The sequence below is a fragment of the Gopherus flavomarginatus genome, chromosome 11 (assembly GCF_025201925.1).
Source record: "Gopherus flavomarginatus isolate rGopFla2 chromosome 11, rGopFla2.mat.asm, whole genome shotgun sequence".
NCBI lineage: Eukaryota > Metazoa > Chordata > Testudines > Testudinidae > Gopherus > Gopherus flavomarginatus.
In genome coordinates, this window is record NC_066627.1 from 14886402 (window position 1) to 14904808 (window position 18407).

General features: G+C 42.9%; 1 protein-coding gene across 1 annotated transcript; it reads right to left on the bottom strand.

The window, feature by feature from the left end:
* Nucleotides 1–263: 263 nt before the first annotated feature.
* On the bottom strand, nucleotides 264–14844 carry LOC127030854 (olfactory receptor 11H4-like; the record flags this gene model as incomplete). Its single annotated transcript, XM_050917569.1, has 4 exons — nucleotides 14749–14844; nucleotides 8170–9107; nucleotides 7589–7658; nucleotides 264–314 (listed from the first exon to the last, which is right to left on the bottom strand). Coding segments are annotated over exons 1-4 (1155 nt in total), but the record flags the coding sequence as incomplete, so codon positions are not given.
* Between the last annotated feature and the right edge of the window lie 3563 nt (nucleotides 14845–18407).

Sequence of the window (18407 nt, forward strand, 5' to 3'; positions counted from 1 at the left end):
TCGTTTTTGTATCTACATTGGTACTAAGCTTAAATAATTCCTCTCCCTCCCTAATATTGATCCTTCTGATATATTTATAAAGAGCAAGCATATCCCCCCTCAGCCTTCCTTTGGCTAGACTAAACAAGCCAAGCTCTTTGAGTATCCTTTCGTATGACAGGCTTTCCATTCCTCGGATCATCCTACTAGCCCATCCTACTAGCCCATCTCTGAACTTGTTCCAGTTTGAATTCATCCTTCTTAAACATGAGATACCAGAACTGCACACAGTATTCCAGGTGGGGTCTCACCAGCGCCTTATATAACGGTACTAACACCTCCTTATCTTTGTGGAAATACCTCACCTGATGCATCCTAAAACCGCATTAGCTTTTTTAACGGCCATATCACATTGGTGGCTCATAGTCATCCTGTGATCTACCCCAAGGTACTTCTCCTCCTCTGTTGCTTCCAACTGATGCATCCCCAATCTATATCTAAAGTTCTTATTATTAATCCTAAGTGCATGACCTTGCACTTTTCACTATTAAATTTCATCCTATTACTATTACTCCACTTTACAAGATCATCCAGATCTTCCTGTGTGATATCCTGGTCCTTCTCCGTGTTAGCAATACCCCCCAGCTTTGTGTCATCCGCAAACTTTATTAGCACATTCCCGCTTTTTGTGCCAAGGTTGGTAATAAAAAGGTTAAATAAGATTGGTCCCAGAACCGATCCTTGAGGAACTCCACTAGTAACCTCCTTCCAGCCTGACAGTTCACCCTTCAGTACGACCCGTTGGAGTCTCCCCTTTAACCAGTTCCTTATCCACCTTTCAATTCTCATATTGATCCCCATCTTTTCCAATTTGACTAATAATTCCTCATGTGGAACCGTGTGAAATGCCTTACTGAAATCGAGGTAAATTAGGTCTACCGCATTTCCTTTGTCTAAATAGTCTGTCGCCTTCTCAAAGAAGGAGATCAGGTTGGTCTGGTAGGATCTACCTTTAGTAAAACCATGTTGTACTTTGTCCCAATTACCATTGACCTCAATGTCCTTAACTACTTTCTCCTTCAAAACTTTTTCCAAGACCTTACATACTACAGATGTCAAACTAACAGGTCTATAGTTACTCAGATCACTCTTTCTCCCTTTCTTAAAGATAGGAACTACGTTAGCAATTCTCCAGTCATATGGTACAACCTCTGAGTTTACTGATTCATTAAAAATTCTCGCTAAAGGGCTTGCAATTTCATGCCCCAGTTCCTTTAATATTCTTGGATGAAGATTGTCCGGGCCCTCAGATTTTGTCCCATTAAGCTGTTCAAGTATGGCTTCTACCTCAGATGTGGTAATATCCACCTCCATATCCTCATTCCCATTTGTCATCCTTCCATTACCCCTAAGCTCCCCATTAGCCTTATTAAAGACTGAGGCAAAGTACTTATTTAGATATTGGGCCATGCCTAGGTTATCCTTAACCTCCTTTCCATCCTCAGTGTGTAGCGGTCCCACTTCTTTCTTTGTTTTCTTCTTATTTATATGACTATAGAACCTTTTACTATTGGTTTTAATTCCCTTTCCAAGGTTCAACTCTACTTGGCTTTTAGCCTTTCTCACTTTATCCCTACATATTCTGACCTCACTAAGATAGCTTTCCTTGCTAATCCCACCCTTCTTCCACTCCTTGTAGGCTTTCTGCTTTTTCTTAATCACCTCTCTGAGATGCTTGCTTATCCAGCTTGGTCTACAACTCCTGCCTATGTTTTTTTTTCCCCTTTCTTGGGATGCAGGTTTCCGATAGTTTCTGCAGCTGCGACTTAAAGTAATTTCAGGCCTCTTCCGCATTTAGATCCACAAGTTCTTCAGTCCAATCCTCTTCCCTAACTAATTTCCTTAATTCTTTAAAGTTAGCCCTTTTGAAATAAAAAACCCTAGTCCCAGATCTATTTTTGTTTATCCTTCCATCTAGTTTGAACTGAATTAGCTCATGATCGCTCGAACCAAGGTTGTCCCCTACAACCATTTCTTCTATGAGGTCCTCACTGCTCACCAAAACCAAATCTAAAACGGCATCCTTTCTTGTCGGTTCTTCAACTACTTGCCTCAGATTCAGGATTCATGGAGTCTATTACTTGCTGTGCTCCTGATCCCCTGTGTGATATGAAGCAAGGTAACAGGCCTTACTCATCATTGTGAAACACACTTTTTTGGAAGAAAATAAGTCTCTTAAGTGGTTTATTGGCTGAGCAAAGTGAGGCCCTAAACTCAACCTGATGGTATTTCTCTGTTTCTCTGCAAATGCTAATGTTTGAATGCCCAGAACAGCATTTTCATGGATTGTTCTAGGCTCCAGTGGGCAGAACCCTATTGATTTGGGGGAAACCAGAGGAGGGAATTGGGGATACAGAATACCCCTGACATCTGATTAATAGGACCAGATTTTCACAGGTATTTAAATGTCTACAGATGCAGATAGGTGCCTAGTGGGATTTTCAAACATTCCTAAGTGGGTGAGGTTCCTAACTCTCATTCAGATCACACCAACTCCCTCTCTGTACTTCATACCAAGCATACAAGCAAACACACATACATCTACACACACATCTCAAGTACCTAAACACCCACATAACTCTGTGTCAGATATCCCAACATTCCTAACTCTCCACAGATATCCAACACAAACCTCCAGCCAACACCCCCACACACATCCAAACCTGAATATGAGTAAACACATACCCGACAGCTACATTCCCACATATTAACATTGCAAAGCTTCCACCAGCCTCAACTCTCTCCTCACAGCCCCAGCACCCCGACATAACTTGAGCCAACACATACCTGTACCCCTTATGCACACACATATAATCACCTCATATATATAATCATGTCATCCCCTATCAAAAGCACCCCATGCCCCATTTGTAACCCCATCCCTTGCAGCTACACCCACACATTGGACACCCACATCTTCAGATACTACACACTAGCCCAACAAAGACCCTAACCTCACACACAAAGATGTCCCACTTCTCTTTGAAATTCAGAGCCTCCCACTAAGAAGTTCATCTCCCAACATATTCCAACCCCACATATATCTCACTGCTTTCTCTTTCTCTCTCACACACACAAAGTCGCGCACACACACACACACTCTTCAGCAATCTCCATCTTACATCTCTCAATACACTGAACCTTCTCCACAGATATCCATTGTACATACCCCACATCTCATTCTCCATAACACCTCCAAACAAACTTTGCACACATATACTCACTGACAAATGAACACCTATCCCAAAGAACTAACTCTTTCTCCCACACTCTTAAGCCCTACACACAAATGTTCATACACATTACATATTTTTATCGCACAAATGGTACTTTAGTTTATTTTATTAAATTTTCCCTCCTGGTAATTTTGATGGTAGTTAACAATAGAGGGAGAAAAAGATGTGTGTGTGTGTGTGTGTGTGTGTGTGTGTGTGTGTGTGTGTGTGTGAGAGAGAGAGAGAGATAGTGTGTTGGACAGCCAGAGAAATAACCAAATGAGGAAAACAGCTTCTTGAACAAAGCTTGTACCTTGCTAGATTAAGCTTTAGGCTTTTAGGTGTGTGTTTTCAATTTTATTTGCTTTGAATCATCTCTGCTTTTAATAGGTTTTACTGGGCATCACTTAACCTATGTCCCTTAGTTAATAAATTTGTTTTATTTTTACAATAAACTGTCTCAGTGCTCAGGTTTCAGAGTAGCAGCCATGTTAGTCTCAGTGCTGTGTTTGCAGGAAGGCATGTATGCACCCTAGCTAAGTTAATAACCTGTAGTGTGTTTTTTTCTCTTTAAAGGAGGAAACAAACTTTATTATTTCTCTGAATGTTGCAGGAGAGGGCTGGATACTTCAGGGCACATAGTTTGGGGAAAATTCAGGACTGGGAGTGTATAAAGGTCACCTTAAGAGTAGCCACCAAGGCTGGTGGAGACCAGGGAATGTGACTAGGGTGTTGCTAGTAGGCTTCTGGAGTCACAGTTGCTGGTCCAGGGATGCACAGACATGCGGGGTGTGACCTGAATACTTGTCTGCAGCCTGCTGTTCTGTGCACTGCTCTCCTTGGATTACTCTTCTGTTGTTTCCAAAAGCCAGTGTTAACTGCACCAATGTAGCTGGCTGATTCAGCAGACCTCAATGTTAATCATAAAGAAAGACCAAAGGCTCAATTTGGTGATGAAAGGTCAACCAGGGTTACTGTCAACAAAGCACAATATCAGTAACCCACATACCAAGCTATAGGTTCAATAGCACATGTTTGCTCATCACATAGTTTTGTCCCCATGGCCAATACAATGTTGCCCTTCCTACAACTCTACTTCCAATGAGGAAAGGGTGCAATCTGGGGACCATGAGGATTTTTTGTATACACAGAGGATGCAGGATGGAAACTGTGTTCTATCACCTCTGTGCACACTTTGGGTCTGATATAGTAAGGACATGTACCCTGAAGTTAAGGAATATTGATAAGCCATTGTCAATTCATTTAGAACTCTTCTTTTATACATTGAGACAAACAAGTTATGTATTACACTCCAGATGTTATTCGTTATTGTACTTGTACCTTGTACCCGATAGGTTGAACAAAACATCCTCTTCCATTATCCTGTCATTCCTCCTTACATTACAGGGGGTCTGTGTTTTCCTGTAGCATCCTCCCAGGAATGTTAGTGGTTACTATTCTAGCAAGGCATTCTTTGGTTCACTACCTACTTCGGTTCATATAATAGCCATGCCTTGACCTCCAGCAAGTTCTACACTGGCTGCTGGTGCCCAGAGAAGAGAATCATAACAACAGAGCAATTAAGGCACCCAGGTTAACAGGGCAGGTGGTGAAACAGCTCCTCACTAGTCTGGATTGCGCTCCAGGATGTGACAGATTGGTCTGCACAGAGGTCACTGAGAGCAGGGTGTGAAGAGGACAGCCTACCATGCCCAAATACAAACATAATGAGATCACTGAAGCCCCCGTCAGTTACTCCCAGTTGCCCCTCCTGCATCCTTTGTGCTGTTTCCTGGGCAAACCTGTCACCTGACCTCCACATCTCTCTTCGTTCTCCAACTCCTCTGGCTGGCTCTTGCAGGGTGGGCCCAGGCCATCAGTTGCCAGGATACAGAGTTTCCGGCCATTGTCTGAGTCCAGAGAAATAGATGGCAGTCACACCTACCCTCTAAGGATCTCTGCCACCATCACACAACCTTGTCCTACCACCTAGATATTTGTGCAATGCACAGAGGAAACTGAGGCACGCATTGAATTCATAAAAAAAATTAAGAAAATTTCCACTTCATCACAGACAGAGCTAAGTGCTTTGTGGCAAGAAGAGTATAGAATTGCAATGAAATCATTGAGCTGGGGTGCACGACTTCTGCAGAGGCAGGGATTTGGTGTGCAATGCAGGTGTCCAGAAGAGAGGGGACTGGGCACTAAAGTGTGACAAAGTGGGATGTATAAATTGCTAGTTTGCATTGGGACAGAGTGGCACATGTGAAACTCAAAGTGGAGAGCTCGTGTTGCCTAAAGCTGGTGTTTTGGGAGGGTTTACCCTGTTGGGTACAAGCCTGTCTCATGCTGTAAGAAGGTAATAATGATTCAGTCTGGACATTTTGAATAACCCTGAATAGTGATACAGCTATGCTCTCCCTCCCTGATTTCCCCAAACCATCCCTGCACCACTACTCACACTTGCAGTGACACGGCACTGTCCTCTATACACGAGATTATTAGCAGTGGTTAACATTCATCTGCAAAAAAAAATCTGTCTCATAAAAGAGGATTTGTTGGAAACAAAATTTTTTGATTGGAAAATCACTTTTTCTGGGTGGACAATCTTAATTTTTCATTAGAAAATGTCAAAATAAAATAAAATTTTAATTTCTTTTGTATTCAGTATTGTTGTTTCTTCTACTTCAAATATGAGAGAGTGCTGTATTTTTTTCACACTTTTTCACATTCTCAGCCCCCAGTTCTACAGTTGAAAAAGTGGGATAAAATCCTAGAATTGTAGGATTAGAAGGCACCTTGAGAGGTTACCTAGTCCAGTCCCCTGCACTCATGGCAGGACTAAATATTATCTAGAGGTCAATTACTCCTCAGTTAATGCCCCAAAAACTGCTGTCATGTCTCCTCTCTCAATGCAATATCATCTCATTCAGTGAGTGCCTGCTCCAGATGTTCTTCTTCCACTTAATGGAGGCTGTAACAATGTTTTGTCTTGTGATTACGGCAGTGGATAGATATGTGGCCATCTATAAACCACAGCAATACTTGACTATCATGAATCAGGGTGTGTGTGTGTGGTGGGGGGCTGGTGACAAGGGCATGGCTAGGTGGATTTGCTCACTCTATTGTACAGATTGAACTGATACTCCAGTTACCATTCTGTGGTCCTAATGTCCTAGACAATTTCTATTGTGATGTCCCTCAAGTCATCAAACTGGCCTGCACCAAAACTTACTTGATTGAAATACTGATGGACTGCAATTTTGGGCTGCCCCCCATCATAGTCTTCATCATTCTACTCACTTCGTACACTGTCATCTTAGTCAAGATAAAGACACATGTCACAGAAGGAAATCTTAAGGCTTTGACCACCTGTGGAGCCCAGATCATCGTTGTGAGCTTAATTTTCATTCCAGGCATTGTTGTCTATGCTCAGCCCTTCAAGAAACTCCCCATGGGCAAGATGGTCTCAGTCCTGTACACTCTAGTCATCCCCATGCTAAACCTGATGATCTACACGCTGAGAAACACCAAGATAAAAAAGACCATTATCATAGACTGATGAATAGAATGGTGATGCCAGAAAAAAAAAAGACATGATTTATTCTTGAAGGGTCATTGCTATTAGAAACCAGATCTCAATATGTCATACAGGAGATATATATATACTTGTCGTGTGAAAAGAGATCAAATGCTGCTCAGTCATGAAAATTTATGTTCAGAAATAAGTCAGAGCCAAGGACCTGAATCATCAATGAGGTCTCTGAGGCCAGCTGGTGTAAATCAGCCTAGCTGCCTGAGCTTAGAAAGCAAGATCCCTAGCCAGTGTAAATGTTCATAGGTCCATTGCAGTCAATAAGCAAAATCTCCAGCTGGTTTAAATAAATGCAACTCCATTGGAGTCAATGGACCAGAATCCCAGGTGGTGTAAATCAGCAAAGTACCATAGGCTATGTGGGCCAGATCCATAGCTAATGAAATTTGACTTCACTCCCTGAAAGTCTTCCATCAGCTGAGGATCTGAGTCTGATAATTTTTGCTGAAAATCTATGAATAATTTCAAAAATAGGAAAAAAAATCAGGGAAATCAAAGTCTTTTCAGGAAAATCTTTTAAAAGAAGAATATTTTATGTATCATAAGTAATTTTCTAAATACCATAATATTATTATAGAATGTTCCAAATTAGCAATATAGATATTATATTATATGGTTATTCTTTTCTCCTTATACACAGTTGTTGAATATTAGTGTTTCTCATCTGATTAGTAAGCAGTGTGATTTAATAAAATGCATTCTTTACTTTCACAGATAATTAGAGTTAATTCTTTTATACAACATTTCTAGTTCTATTTTTGTCCATAAAGTTTAAACTAGAATTCTCTTTGGTTTCCTTTTCCACTAATCTTGACATAAAAAACATAAAAATACATTTATAAACAGAACTGGTCAATCTTTTTTTTTAATAGAAATTTATTTAACAGTAGCTTTTTACCAAAAGTTGGAAATAATATTAAAAACATTTGGGATGTGAATGTGGTGACACATTTATCCAGATAACTGTATTCAAATGTCACCAGACAAAAAGGGCAGATATACAAGCCAGCCTCCTTGCACACACACTCATTTCAGTCTCCTATCTTCTACATACACACACTGAGCAGGGCATATTTCCTCCAGCAAAGACATACACACACACAGACAGTTCCACCCTCTCTTCCAGTTCACAATTGTGTTCTGAGTACATTGTCAAATGAGAATTTTTCTAGTATGACCTAGAGGTAATGCAAAATGCTGGGTGTGCTCCCCTTGCTTCATTGGAGTCTGAGCCCCCAGAAGGAAAAGTCCCCATATCCCATTGCCCACTACCCTGACCAGCCAGTCTCTGCAGACTGCGGATAGAGCAGAACCCCCTACTGCTCCCCCAGCAGGGTCCTCTTCAGAGCCTGCTTCATCTCCTTGTTCCTCAGGCTGTAGATCAGTGGGTTGAGCAGGGGGGTCCCCACTGTGTAGAAGAGAGTCACCACCTTCCCACTGGCCCCCGAGGCTGCTGGGTTGACATAGTTGACCATACCAGAGCCGTAGAACAGGCCCACAACAGCCAGGTGTGAGGAGCAGGTGGAGAAGGCCTTGTGCCGCCCAGCCCCAGCTGGCAGCCTCAGCACAGCTCTGATGACTAGCCCATAGGATGCCAGGATGAAGAGGATGGTGATGAAGATTATGAGGGAGCTCAGGGCATAGCAGGAATGTTCAGCCTGGGGAGCTGGAGTGCAGGAAGCAGCCAGCAATGGGGCTGGGTCACAGACAAAATGATCGAGGGTGTTGGTGCCACAGAAGGAGAGTTGGGAGATGAGGGTAACAGGCACTATGAACCACAGGAAGCCGATAAGCCAGCAGAAGGAGGCCAGCACCCAACAGCTGTGTGAGGACATGAGGACGGGGTAGCGCAGGGGGTGGCAGATGGCCAGGTACCTATCCAAGGCCATGGCAGCGAGGAAGAGGCACTCGGTAGCCCCCATGGACAAGAAGAAATAGAACTGCATAAAGCAGGCAGGGAAAGAGATGGGGAGGCCGGGGGACACCAGGTCAGAGAGCAACTTTGGCACTGTGGTTGTGACATAGGAGATCTCCAGCCAGGAGAAGTTCCCCAGCAGGATGTACATGGGCAAGCGTTGGAGGTGGGAGTCCCGCAGCACGGTCCACACAATGCACAGGTTGCCTGCCAGTGTCCCAGTGTAGGCAGAGGAGAGAAGGGCACAGAGGAAAGTGCGGCTCTCCCAGTCCATGGAGGCGAAACCCAGCAGGATGAACTTGGTCACTGGGATGGTGTCGTTGGCCGGATGTATCAGGGGGTCCTGGAGATGAAAGAAAACAATCAAGAGGATTCACAGGTTCTACCCAGAGCGCTGGGAGGGGAGAGGGGTCTAGTGGTTACAGTAGTAGGAACTCACACACACACAATCATAACCACTTTCTCTCTCTCTCCTGCATATCATATTTCAAATTTTGCCTGGGATCTGACACTGAAGCTGGGTTTATTCTGCCTTTGGAAACCCTCCGCACTGGATAAAGATCCTGCACTGAGGTATTGAGCCAGCTGTCCTGCCTGGCCAGTGAACTCTTGCTCCTGCTTCCGTAGCTTGATCAGCTCCTATGGACCTGTCTAGGATCCCAAGCCCCATCTGTGCTGGTCAAACCAGTGGATGATGTCACAGAAGCAGAATGAGCTGCTTTAATGTCCCCTCCTCCCTATTCTTCAAGACTAACATGGAATTGACTGGGCTGGGGCTGCACATTTGGGCACCTAAATCCACTTGAGTGTCTGGCCCTAAATTGCTTTGGTAAATGGGATTGGAATCCTAAACCAGTAAAGCACCTTGGGCAAATGTACCCCAAACATTCTCCTCATCTAGCTAATGAGTGGCACAGAACTGAATCGAGAGGACCTTTAAAAATTCCTTACCTTGAGTCTGGACAGCTCCAAGGATGACATTAATTATGGATTGGCCCAAAAGGCTCTGCTGAAGGAAAATCTAGATCAAATATATAAAAATCTATATAAAAGTATCAATATGATTAAACTCTACAAATTATTGTTGTCCTTGAAATGAATGTATAGAGTCAAATGAGAATTATATTATTTATGGTTTATATTAGTGTTTATTTTAAAAAATGTCTCTGCCCCAAGCATTTTACACATTATATTTTCCAAAATAGATTATACTGGTAAATTAAGAGTTACAGTATATATTAATTTTGAGACTCAGACTGTAAAATTAAAAAACAGCATGCTATATTAATTCAAAAATTTGTTTAAAATGAAAAGTATTCAGAATTTTGATTAAAATAAATAACTACCTAAGATTTCAATTCCTATATTTAAAATAATTTTATAAAAATATATGTTATCAATTTCTACTTTCCATTTAAATAACAAATGAATAATTATGTATATCATGAATTACCATTTTAACTAATATAATAAATTAAGAACTAGATATTGTATTCATTACTCATTAATTATAAGTCCATATATTATTGATTTCCAGATTCATTTCACATGTTAAATTAATATTTACATACTATGTTAATTTCTAGATTTTTGATTAAAATCTTAAATTCATAACTATATACTGTGTTGATTTCCACATTTGTTAAACATGTTGCATTAATAATTGTATTGAATAAGAATTCCTATTATTATTAACATATTTAATAATGATATATTCTTATTTTCATTAAAATAGTGAATTAAGAATTATACATTACTATTGTCTAGATTTGATTAAATATTACATTAGTAAGTATATTTTATACTATTTTCCAGATCTCATTAAAATTGTATTAATGATAAATGGTACTTCACAGACATGGTTATAATTTTAAGCTAATATGTATATAAATGTCTAGTTTTTATGAAAAAAAACCCAAAAACTGAAAACTACATATGTTTTTAGATTTGGTTAAAATATTACATTTATAATTCTGATTTTTTTAACCTCCAGAGCCAATTAAAATATCGAGTTGATAATTCTGTGCAGGACAAATTTCCAGAATTGGTTGAAATATTGGGTTATGAATGCTATATTATGCTAATTCCCAGGTTAAAGTCAAATATTAAAGTGGTAAATATGTATTTTATTAATTCATATATTAGATTGGTAAAATTAAAATAGATAGATGGGAAATGTTAAATCAATAAATATATTTTTATATTTTTCCAAATTTGATGTAAAAATTCCTGTGTCAATTCCGGGATCCAGACAAACCCAGAGAAGTATCTGCTCTGATTATCTCAGAGCAGAGAATATACAACAGATCAGAATATCACTGGAAGGGGGTTTACAAAAATGAATTGTATTTTGTTTTTTTCTTACTACTTTAGGAAAGAGAGGGGAAAAAAAATCCATCCAAAACATTTTAAAGCGCTTTTCTATTTCTTTTAAACTGAGACATATCTGTCTAACTGCCTATCTATTCTCACAATTACTTTTTTGTTTATCTAGCTGTCTGCCTGTCAGTCTAAAATGAAAATGTGCTCTTTTCTGAAGAACTATTAGCCAGTACAATAATATTTACTGGACGCTATCAATAATTTAAGCCTTAGCAATTTGTATAACTTGAATTGGCTTTTAAACTGGTGTAGTTACACCACTGTGCGGACATACTTTGGTCACAAAGAAGCTGATTTCAGTGTAGTTTAAACCTATTCTTAATTAATTTAAACTAAACCAGAATAGTCAGTTTTCAACATAATTAAGAACATCCACATCCCCTTTGGCATTCATTTAACTATATCAGTTTAAATTCACAGTGTAAATTAAACTGGATGAGGCTGAAATGGATATGGTCTTTCCTGGTTTTATTAGGATATTACAGGGAGGACTGGGAGATGTATCCTGGGAGCACTAACACCTGCATTGAAGAGGTGAAGGGATTAGAACTGAAATTCGAGTACCTTTCTCCACCATGTCAATTAGTCATTGGAATTGAATGGGTGTTAGTGGAAAAACAATGTCCCAGATCCCCAGCTACTGTAAATCAGCAGAGCTCCATGGAAGAAGGATAGTCAGCTGTAGTGGTCAGTGTGGGTGAGGCTGAGAGTCAGGACTCATGTGTTCTGTCCCCAGCTCTGGTAGGGAAGTGGGGACAGAGGGATAAAACATTGGCAGTAGCGTAGCTAGGGGAGAAGCAAAACAGCAGCTGCTCTCTCACCAAGCACAAGTGGAACTTCTTTAATTTTATTCACCTGAGAGTGAAAAAAAAAGGCGCCACCCACTGCGGTGCTTTTACTGACGGGGCTGTGCTCAGGGTCTGTGCTATGCAGGAGGCAGCACTGAAGCTTCATCGCCGAAATGCTGCCGAAGACCTGTGGAGCGAGTGAAGGTCACTCTGCTGAGGTGCTGCTGAAGACCTGGAGTGCTGCCCCGTCAGTAAAAGCACTGAAGCAGGTGGCGCCTTTTTTATTTTTCCACTCTCCCTCCTCCCTCCACCTGGCTCTGCCACTGAACAATAGGTCAGGAAGTCAGGAAGTTCTGAGCCCTGGGGGCAGCCAGAAAGGACACCCAGTCACCTATTTCTTCCCCATGTATAGCACAGGCCACTGAGAGCACCTGAAATGAGAACACAGAATTAGCACCTTCACGAGACTAGATTATTATTTGCCACAGGCAGAGCAGGTGGGACTAAAGTGCACCAATGCCTGAGACCTCAGCTGTCGCAGGGAAATGGTTAAAAGAGTCCCATCCAGATAGTCCTGGTGAGTGACCCGCACCCACATGCTGCAAAGGAAGGCGACCCCCTGCCCCTTCCATGACAAAGTGACTGCTCATCTGAACTGAGGGAAAAATCCTTCCCCACCCCACATATGGTGATCAATGAGAGCCCGAGTATCTGAGCAAGAATGAGCCAGCCAACGACTCGAGAGAGACAGACAATGCTCTGTGCCACTTCAGAGCCTGGCCCCGCCCTAGGCCCCCATCTCCAGCTGTGGTCTTTGCCAGAACTGCAGAGGAAGGAGAGTAAAACAAAATAAAATAAACCCTCTCAGAAGATATTGGTGGGGGGGGGATCCCTTCCTGACCCCTGCTGGTGGCCAGATGAAACTTTGAGCATGAGTTTTCGGAACACAGGACATTAACTGGAAGTGAGCCCATGGGCTGCTCAGCCCTGTCTCCATCCTTCACAAGCAGCTCCATCATACAATCACACTCATACATTTCTCTACCTCTGTGTTAAAACGAACAAAGTTGTGTGCCCCCAAAACTCCTCTTGTGGGGCTGCTGCCGAACCTCCTCCTTCTGATGATTAGAAACCTTCTACTAATTTCCAGACTGACTTTGTGCCTGGTCTGGTTCGTGGTTGGAGCAGGGAGGGGTAGCTGGCAGAACAATGCAGCAGCCAGGGAAGAATCAAAGCAAGAAGGAAGCTGGATGTGAGGTCTCAGCATCCTCCTCTCTCTGCCTCCTCTGTGAAGGGAGCTGAGTGAGAGAGGCCTGATATCTGCTCTCTGAGCCACTGGGTCCCTGGGACTTCGTCTCTGGGGTGTGTAGGAACTGCCAGATCTGGATTTGATCCCTGAACGATCTGTGGACACCCAGAACAGTGCCAGGGAGATGTCCCTGCCTCCCACCCCCCAGCCTTCTGCCCTCCCATCCCACACACACAGCTCACCCTCTCAAACAAAACACGGTGGGTGTCAAGATGAGGCCACACTGAAAGCCTGCAGTGCCAGCCCCCTAGGCACATGGCTAATCCCAGCCAGGGGTTGGCAGTACTCAGGCAGTGCTTTGTCTTCCAGGAGGTGCTGGGTTGTCTTGCTCTCTCCACCCACTACTCAGGCCTCATTCCCTGAAGCAGGGACACACACACACACACACACCCCTCAGCGCTGGGTTAGCCATCCCAGTGTGGCATTGTTTTGTGGTTTTGTGAAGAAGAGGGTGGCTGATATCTGCTCTGTTAGCCACTGTCTCTCTGGGACTTGGTCTCTGGAGCGGGTGAGAGTAGCGACATCTGGATTTGAACCCTCAATGATCTGTGGACACCCACAACAGGGCCAGGGAGACCCCTCCTTCTTCCCTTCAGTGCCCTCCAGTCTTCTAACCCCCCCCCCCAACAAACACACACACAGAGATCACCCCCTCAAACTCAACAGGTAAGGTTTCAAGATGAGGCCACATTGAAAGCCACCACAGCACCCCTTGGGCACATGGTAAATCCCAGCCAGTGGCTGGCAATACTAAGGCAGTGCTGTGTTCTCTAAGAGGTGCTGAGATCTCTCTCTCTGTCCATCCATTGAACAAGGTCCATTCCCTGAAGCTAGGACACTCACCCCCCCACACACATCAGTGCTGGGTTAGCCATCCCCATGTGATGTCACTTTGTGGCTGCTCCTCCGCCTCAGAGCTTGCTCAATCTCAGTGCTGGGTGAGCTTTCCTCATGTGGTGCCACTGTGGAGTCATTACCCAGCTGCCCCACCCCAGAGCTGACTGCATTTGAGGTGTGCTGTGCACATGGAGTCCACGGGCCAAGTTTAGACCTCATGCTGCTGGGGGATGATGTGTTTCTCTTTTACCAAGCCAGGGGAAGAGCAAAATCCTATCTGGTCCCCATTGTGTGGGCCTCATACTCTGCCAGTATCTCATTAATCATTATCATTAATTAACTAGAATGTCACATACTCCCTAGTTTCTCTAGGCCAAGCTGTTCACCCAGATGGGCTGGGTCCCCTCTATGGCCAGCTGCTGGCCCACTCTGGTCAGAACCCAATGGATAAGGGTGAATATTGGAAAACTGTAAAAACTGGCCACTAAAATCAGGCCTTTCCAATTTTCACCAAACTAAACAGGGTAATCTCAGTGGGGTTGGCTGAAGTGATTGAGAGGGACGTCGGAGTGAGGGAGATCTCAATGGAGTGGGAGTAATAAGGGTTCCGATCTGAATGGAAGTGAGGGGCCAAGCTTTGAGGGAGGGAAGATGGAGTGGGGGCTCACTTGACCAGTTTTATACCAGACAGTCTTCTTTTTGGCTGGTTTGTCACCCAACCTGCGGGAGCAGGGCAGCACTTCCTTTAACATGGCGTCCGCCATGCAGCATGACAAGGTGACATTGGTAGTAGGGGGCCCCCACGCTGTTCCTGGAAGTACAGGGATCTCTAGTATTCCGGGAATGTGTGTGTGACCAACCTAGTCCCGCCTCAAATGCTTTTCAGCAAACTCAGCAGTCACAGGATGCATGGAAAGGTACTATCATGGGTCAGTAACTGGCTAAATGATAAGACACAAAGTATAGTAGTAAATGGTTACTTTTCACAGTGGAGAAAAGTAAATAGCAGGGTCCCACAAGAAACTACACTAGGACCAGTATTGTTCAACATATTCTTAAATGATCTGTAAACAGGAGGCAAAATTTGTGAAAGTTACCAAATTACTCAAGATACTTCAATTTGAAGCTGACTGCGAAGAGTTACAAAGGGATATCACAAGCTGGGTGACTGCACAACCAAATTGTAGATAAAATTCAGTATTGATATGTGCGAAGTAATGCACATTGGAAAAACACAATCCCAACTATACATACAAAATGATGGGGACTAAATTAGCTGTTACTACTTAAAAAAGAAGTGGAAGATTGAATAAATGACCAGGGAGGAGTATAAAAATATTGCTCAGGTATGCAGGAGTTAAATCAGGAAGGCCAAATCACACTTGGAGTTGCAGCTAGCAGGAGATGTTAAGAGTAACAAGATGGGTTTCTTCAGGTATGTTAACAACAAGAAGAAAGTCAAGGAAAGTATGAGCCCCTTACTGAATGAGGGAGGCAACCTAGTGACAGAGGATGTGGAAAAAGCTAATGTATTCAATGATTTTTTGCCTTTATCCTCACAAACAAGGTCAGCTCCCAGACTACTGCACTGGGTAGCACAGTATGGGGAGAAGGTGACCAGGCCTCTGTGGAGTAAAAAGTGGTTCTGGACTATTTAGAAAAACTGGACGAGCACAAGTCCATGGTGCCGGATGCTCTGCATCCGAGGGTGCTAAAGGGGTTGGTGGATGTGATTGCAGAGCCATTGTCCATTATCTTTGAAAACTCATGGCGAACTGGGGAGGTCTCAGATGACAGGAAAAAGGCTAATGGAGTGCTCATCTTTAAAAAAAGGGAAGAAGGAGGATCCAGGGAACTACAAGCCAGTCAGACTCACCTCAGTCTATGGAAAAATGATGGAGCGGGTTCTCAAGAAATCAGTTCTGAAGCACGCTGAGGAGAGGAAAGTGATCAGGAACAGTTAGCATGGATTCAACAAGGGCAAGTCATGCCTGACTAACCTAATTGCCTTCTATGAGGAGATAACTGGGTCTGTGAATGAGGGGAAAGCAATGGTTGTGTTATTCCTTGACTTAGCAAAGCTTTTGATGGGTTTCCCACAGTATTCTTGCCAGCAAGTTAAAGAATTATGGGCTGGATGAATGGACTTTACAAGGTGGATAGAAAGCTGGCTAGATCGTCGGGTTCAAAGGGTAGTGATCAACAACTCCATGTCTAGTTGGCAGCCGGTTTCAAGCGGAGTGCCCCAAGGGTTGTTCCTGGGCCCGGTCTTGTTCAATATCTTCATTAATGATCTGGTTGATGGGATGCATTGCACTCTCACCAAGATTGCAGATGACACTAAACTTGGTGGAGTGTAGATACGCTGGAGGGTAGGGATAGGATACAGAGGGACCTAGACAAATTAGAGGATTGAGCCAAAAGAAACCTGATGAGGTTCAACAAGGACAAGTGCAGAGTCCTGCACTTAGGATGGAAGAATCCCATTCACTGTTACAGACTACAGACTGGATGGCTAGGAGCAGTTTGGCAGAAAAGGATCTACGGGTTACAGTGGATGAGAAGCTGGATATGAGTCAACAGTGTGTTCTTGTTGCCAAGAAGGCTAATGGCATATTGGGCTGTATAATTAGGTGCATTGCCAGCAGATCGAGGGACGTGATCATTCCCCTCTATTCGACATTGATGAGGCCTCCTCTGGAGTACTGTGTCCAGTTTTGAACCCCACACTACGAGAAGGATGTGGATAAATTGGAAAGAGTCCTGTGGAGGGTAACAAAGATGGTTAGGGGGCTGGAGCACATGACTTACGAGGAGAGGCTGAGGGAACTGGCATTGTTTAGTCTGCAGAAGAGAAGAGTGAGGGGGAATTTGATAGCTGCTTTCAACTAGCTGAAAGGGGGTTCCAAAGAGGATGGATCTAGACTCTTCTCAGTGGTATCTGATAACAGAACAAGGAGTAATGGTCTCAATTTGCAGTGGGGGAGGTTTAGGTTGGATATTAGGAAAAAATCTTTTTCACTAGGAGGGTTGTGAAGCACTGGAATGGGCTACCTAGGAAGGTGGTGGAATCTCCTTCCTTAAAAGTTTTTAAGGTCAGGCTTGAGAAAGCCCTGGCTGGGATGATTTAGTTGGGAATTGGTCCTGCTTTGAGCAGGGGGTTGAACTGGATGACCTCTTGAGGTCCCTCCCAACTCTGATATTCTATGATTCTATGAATAGTCCTCTGAAAACAACTGCTCAATCTGCAGCCGCAGTCAAAATATCTAGCAGAACGTTACAAATCATAAGAAAAGAGATAGATACTAAAACAGTAAATATCATAATTCCAACATATAAATTCCTTGTACGCCTACAACTTGAGCACTGCATATAGTTCTGGTCGTTCCATCCAAAAATATGTATATTAGAATTGGAAAAGGTGCAGACTCACAATAAAATGACAAAAGGGATTGAACAGCTTCCATATGAGGAGAGAAAAGAGATGAGTAAGGAGTGATAGGCTAGCAGTCTATAAACTCATGAATGGCATAGAGAAAATGATTAAGAAAGTGTTCTTTATCTCTTCACATAAAGCAAGAACTAGGTTAATTGGCTAATTAATTAATTGGTTAATTAATTGATTAATTAATAGGCAGCAGGTTAAAAAACAAACAAACAAAAAGAAGTACTTCGCACAATGCACAGTCAGCCTATGGAACTCATTGCCAGGGGATGTTGTGTAGGCTAAAAATATAACTAGCTCAAGCAAAGACTTAAATAAGTGCATGGAGGACAGTTCCATCACTGGTGATTAGTCCATGATCACCAGCCTCACAATCCCATGCTCTGGGTGTCCCTAAATCTCTGGTGCTAGATGCTATGATGCAACAACAAGGGATGACTCACTGAATAATTGCCAGGTTCTGTTTGTTCCCTTTGAAGCATCTGGCCACTGGTGGAAGTCAGGACACTGAACTAGATGGACCTTTGGTCTGACCTGGTGTGGGCATTCTTACATTATGTTCTTATCTTCACTCTCCTGAACTCAGACATTTAAGGTAGGTCAGGAATTTCTTGCAGAAAAGGAAAGGGTTTGTCATCTTGCCCAATCACTCAGTGTTTTAAACAGTCACCAGCCACAATCAACACCCCAGTTTAAACCTCACCTCTGCCTCATTCAGAGCAACAACTTGAATCCAGGTCACCCATCTGCTAGGTGACTGTCCTAACCAACCTAGTCTATAGGGTATATTGAGATGTGTTTCTTTCAGTCTGTACTCTGGAAGCTATTCTATGCTATATAAAATATTTAAGCATTTTACTTAAATATTATGCCAGAAGGAGA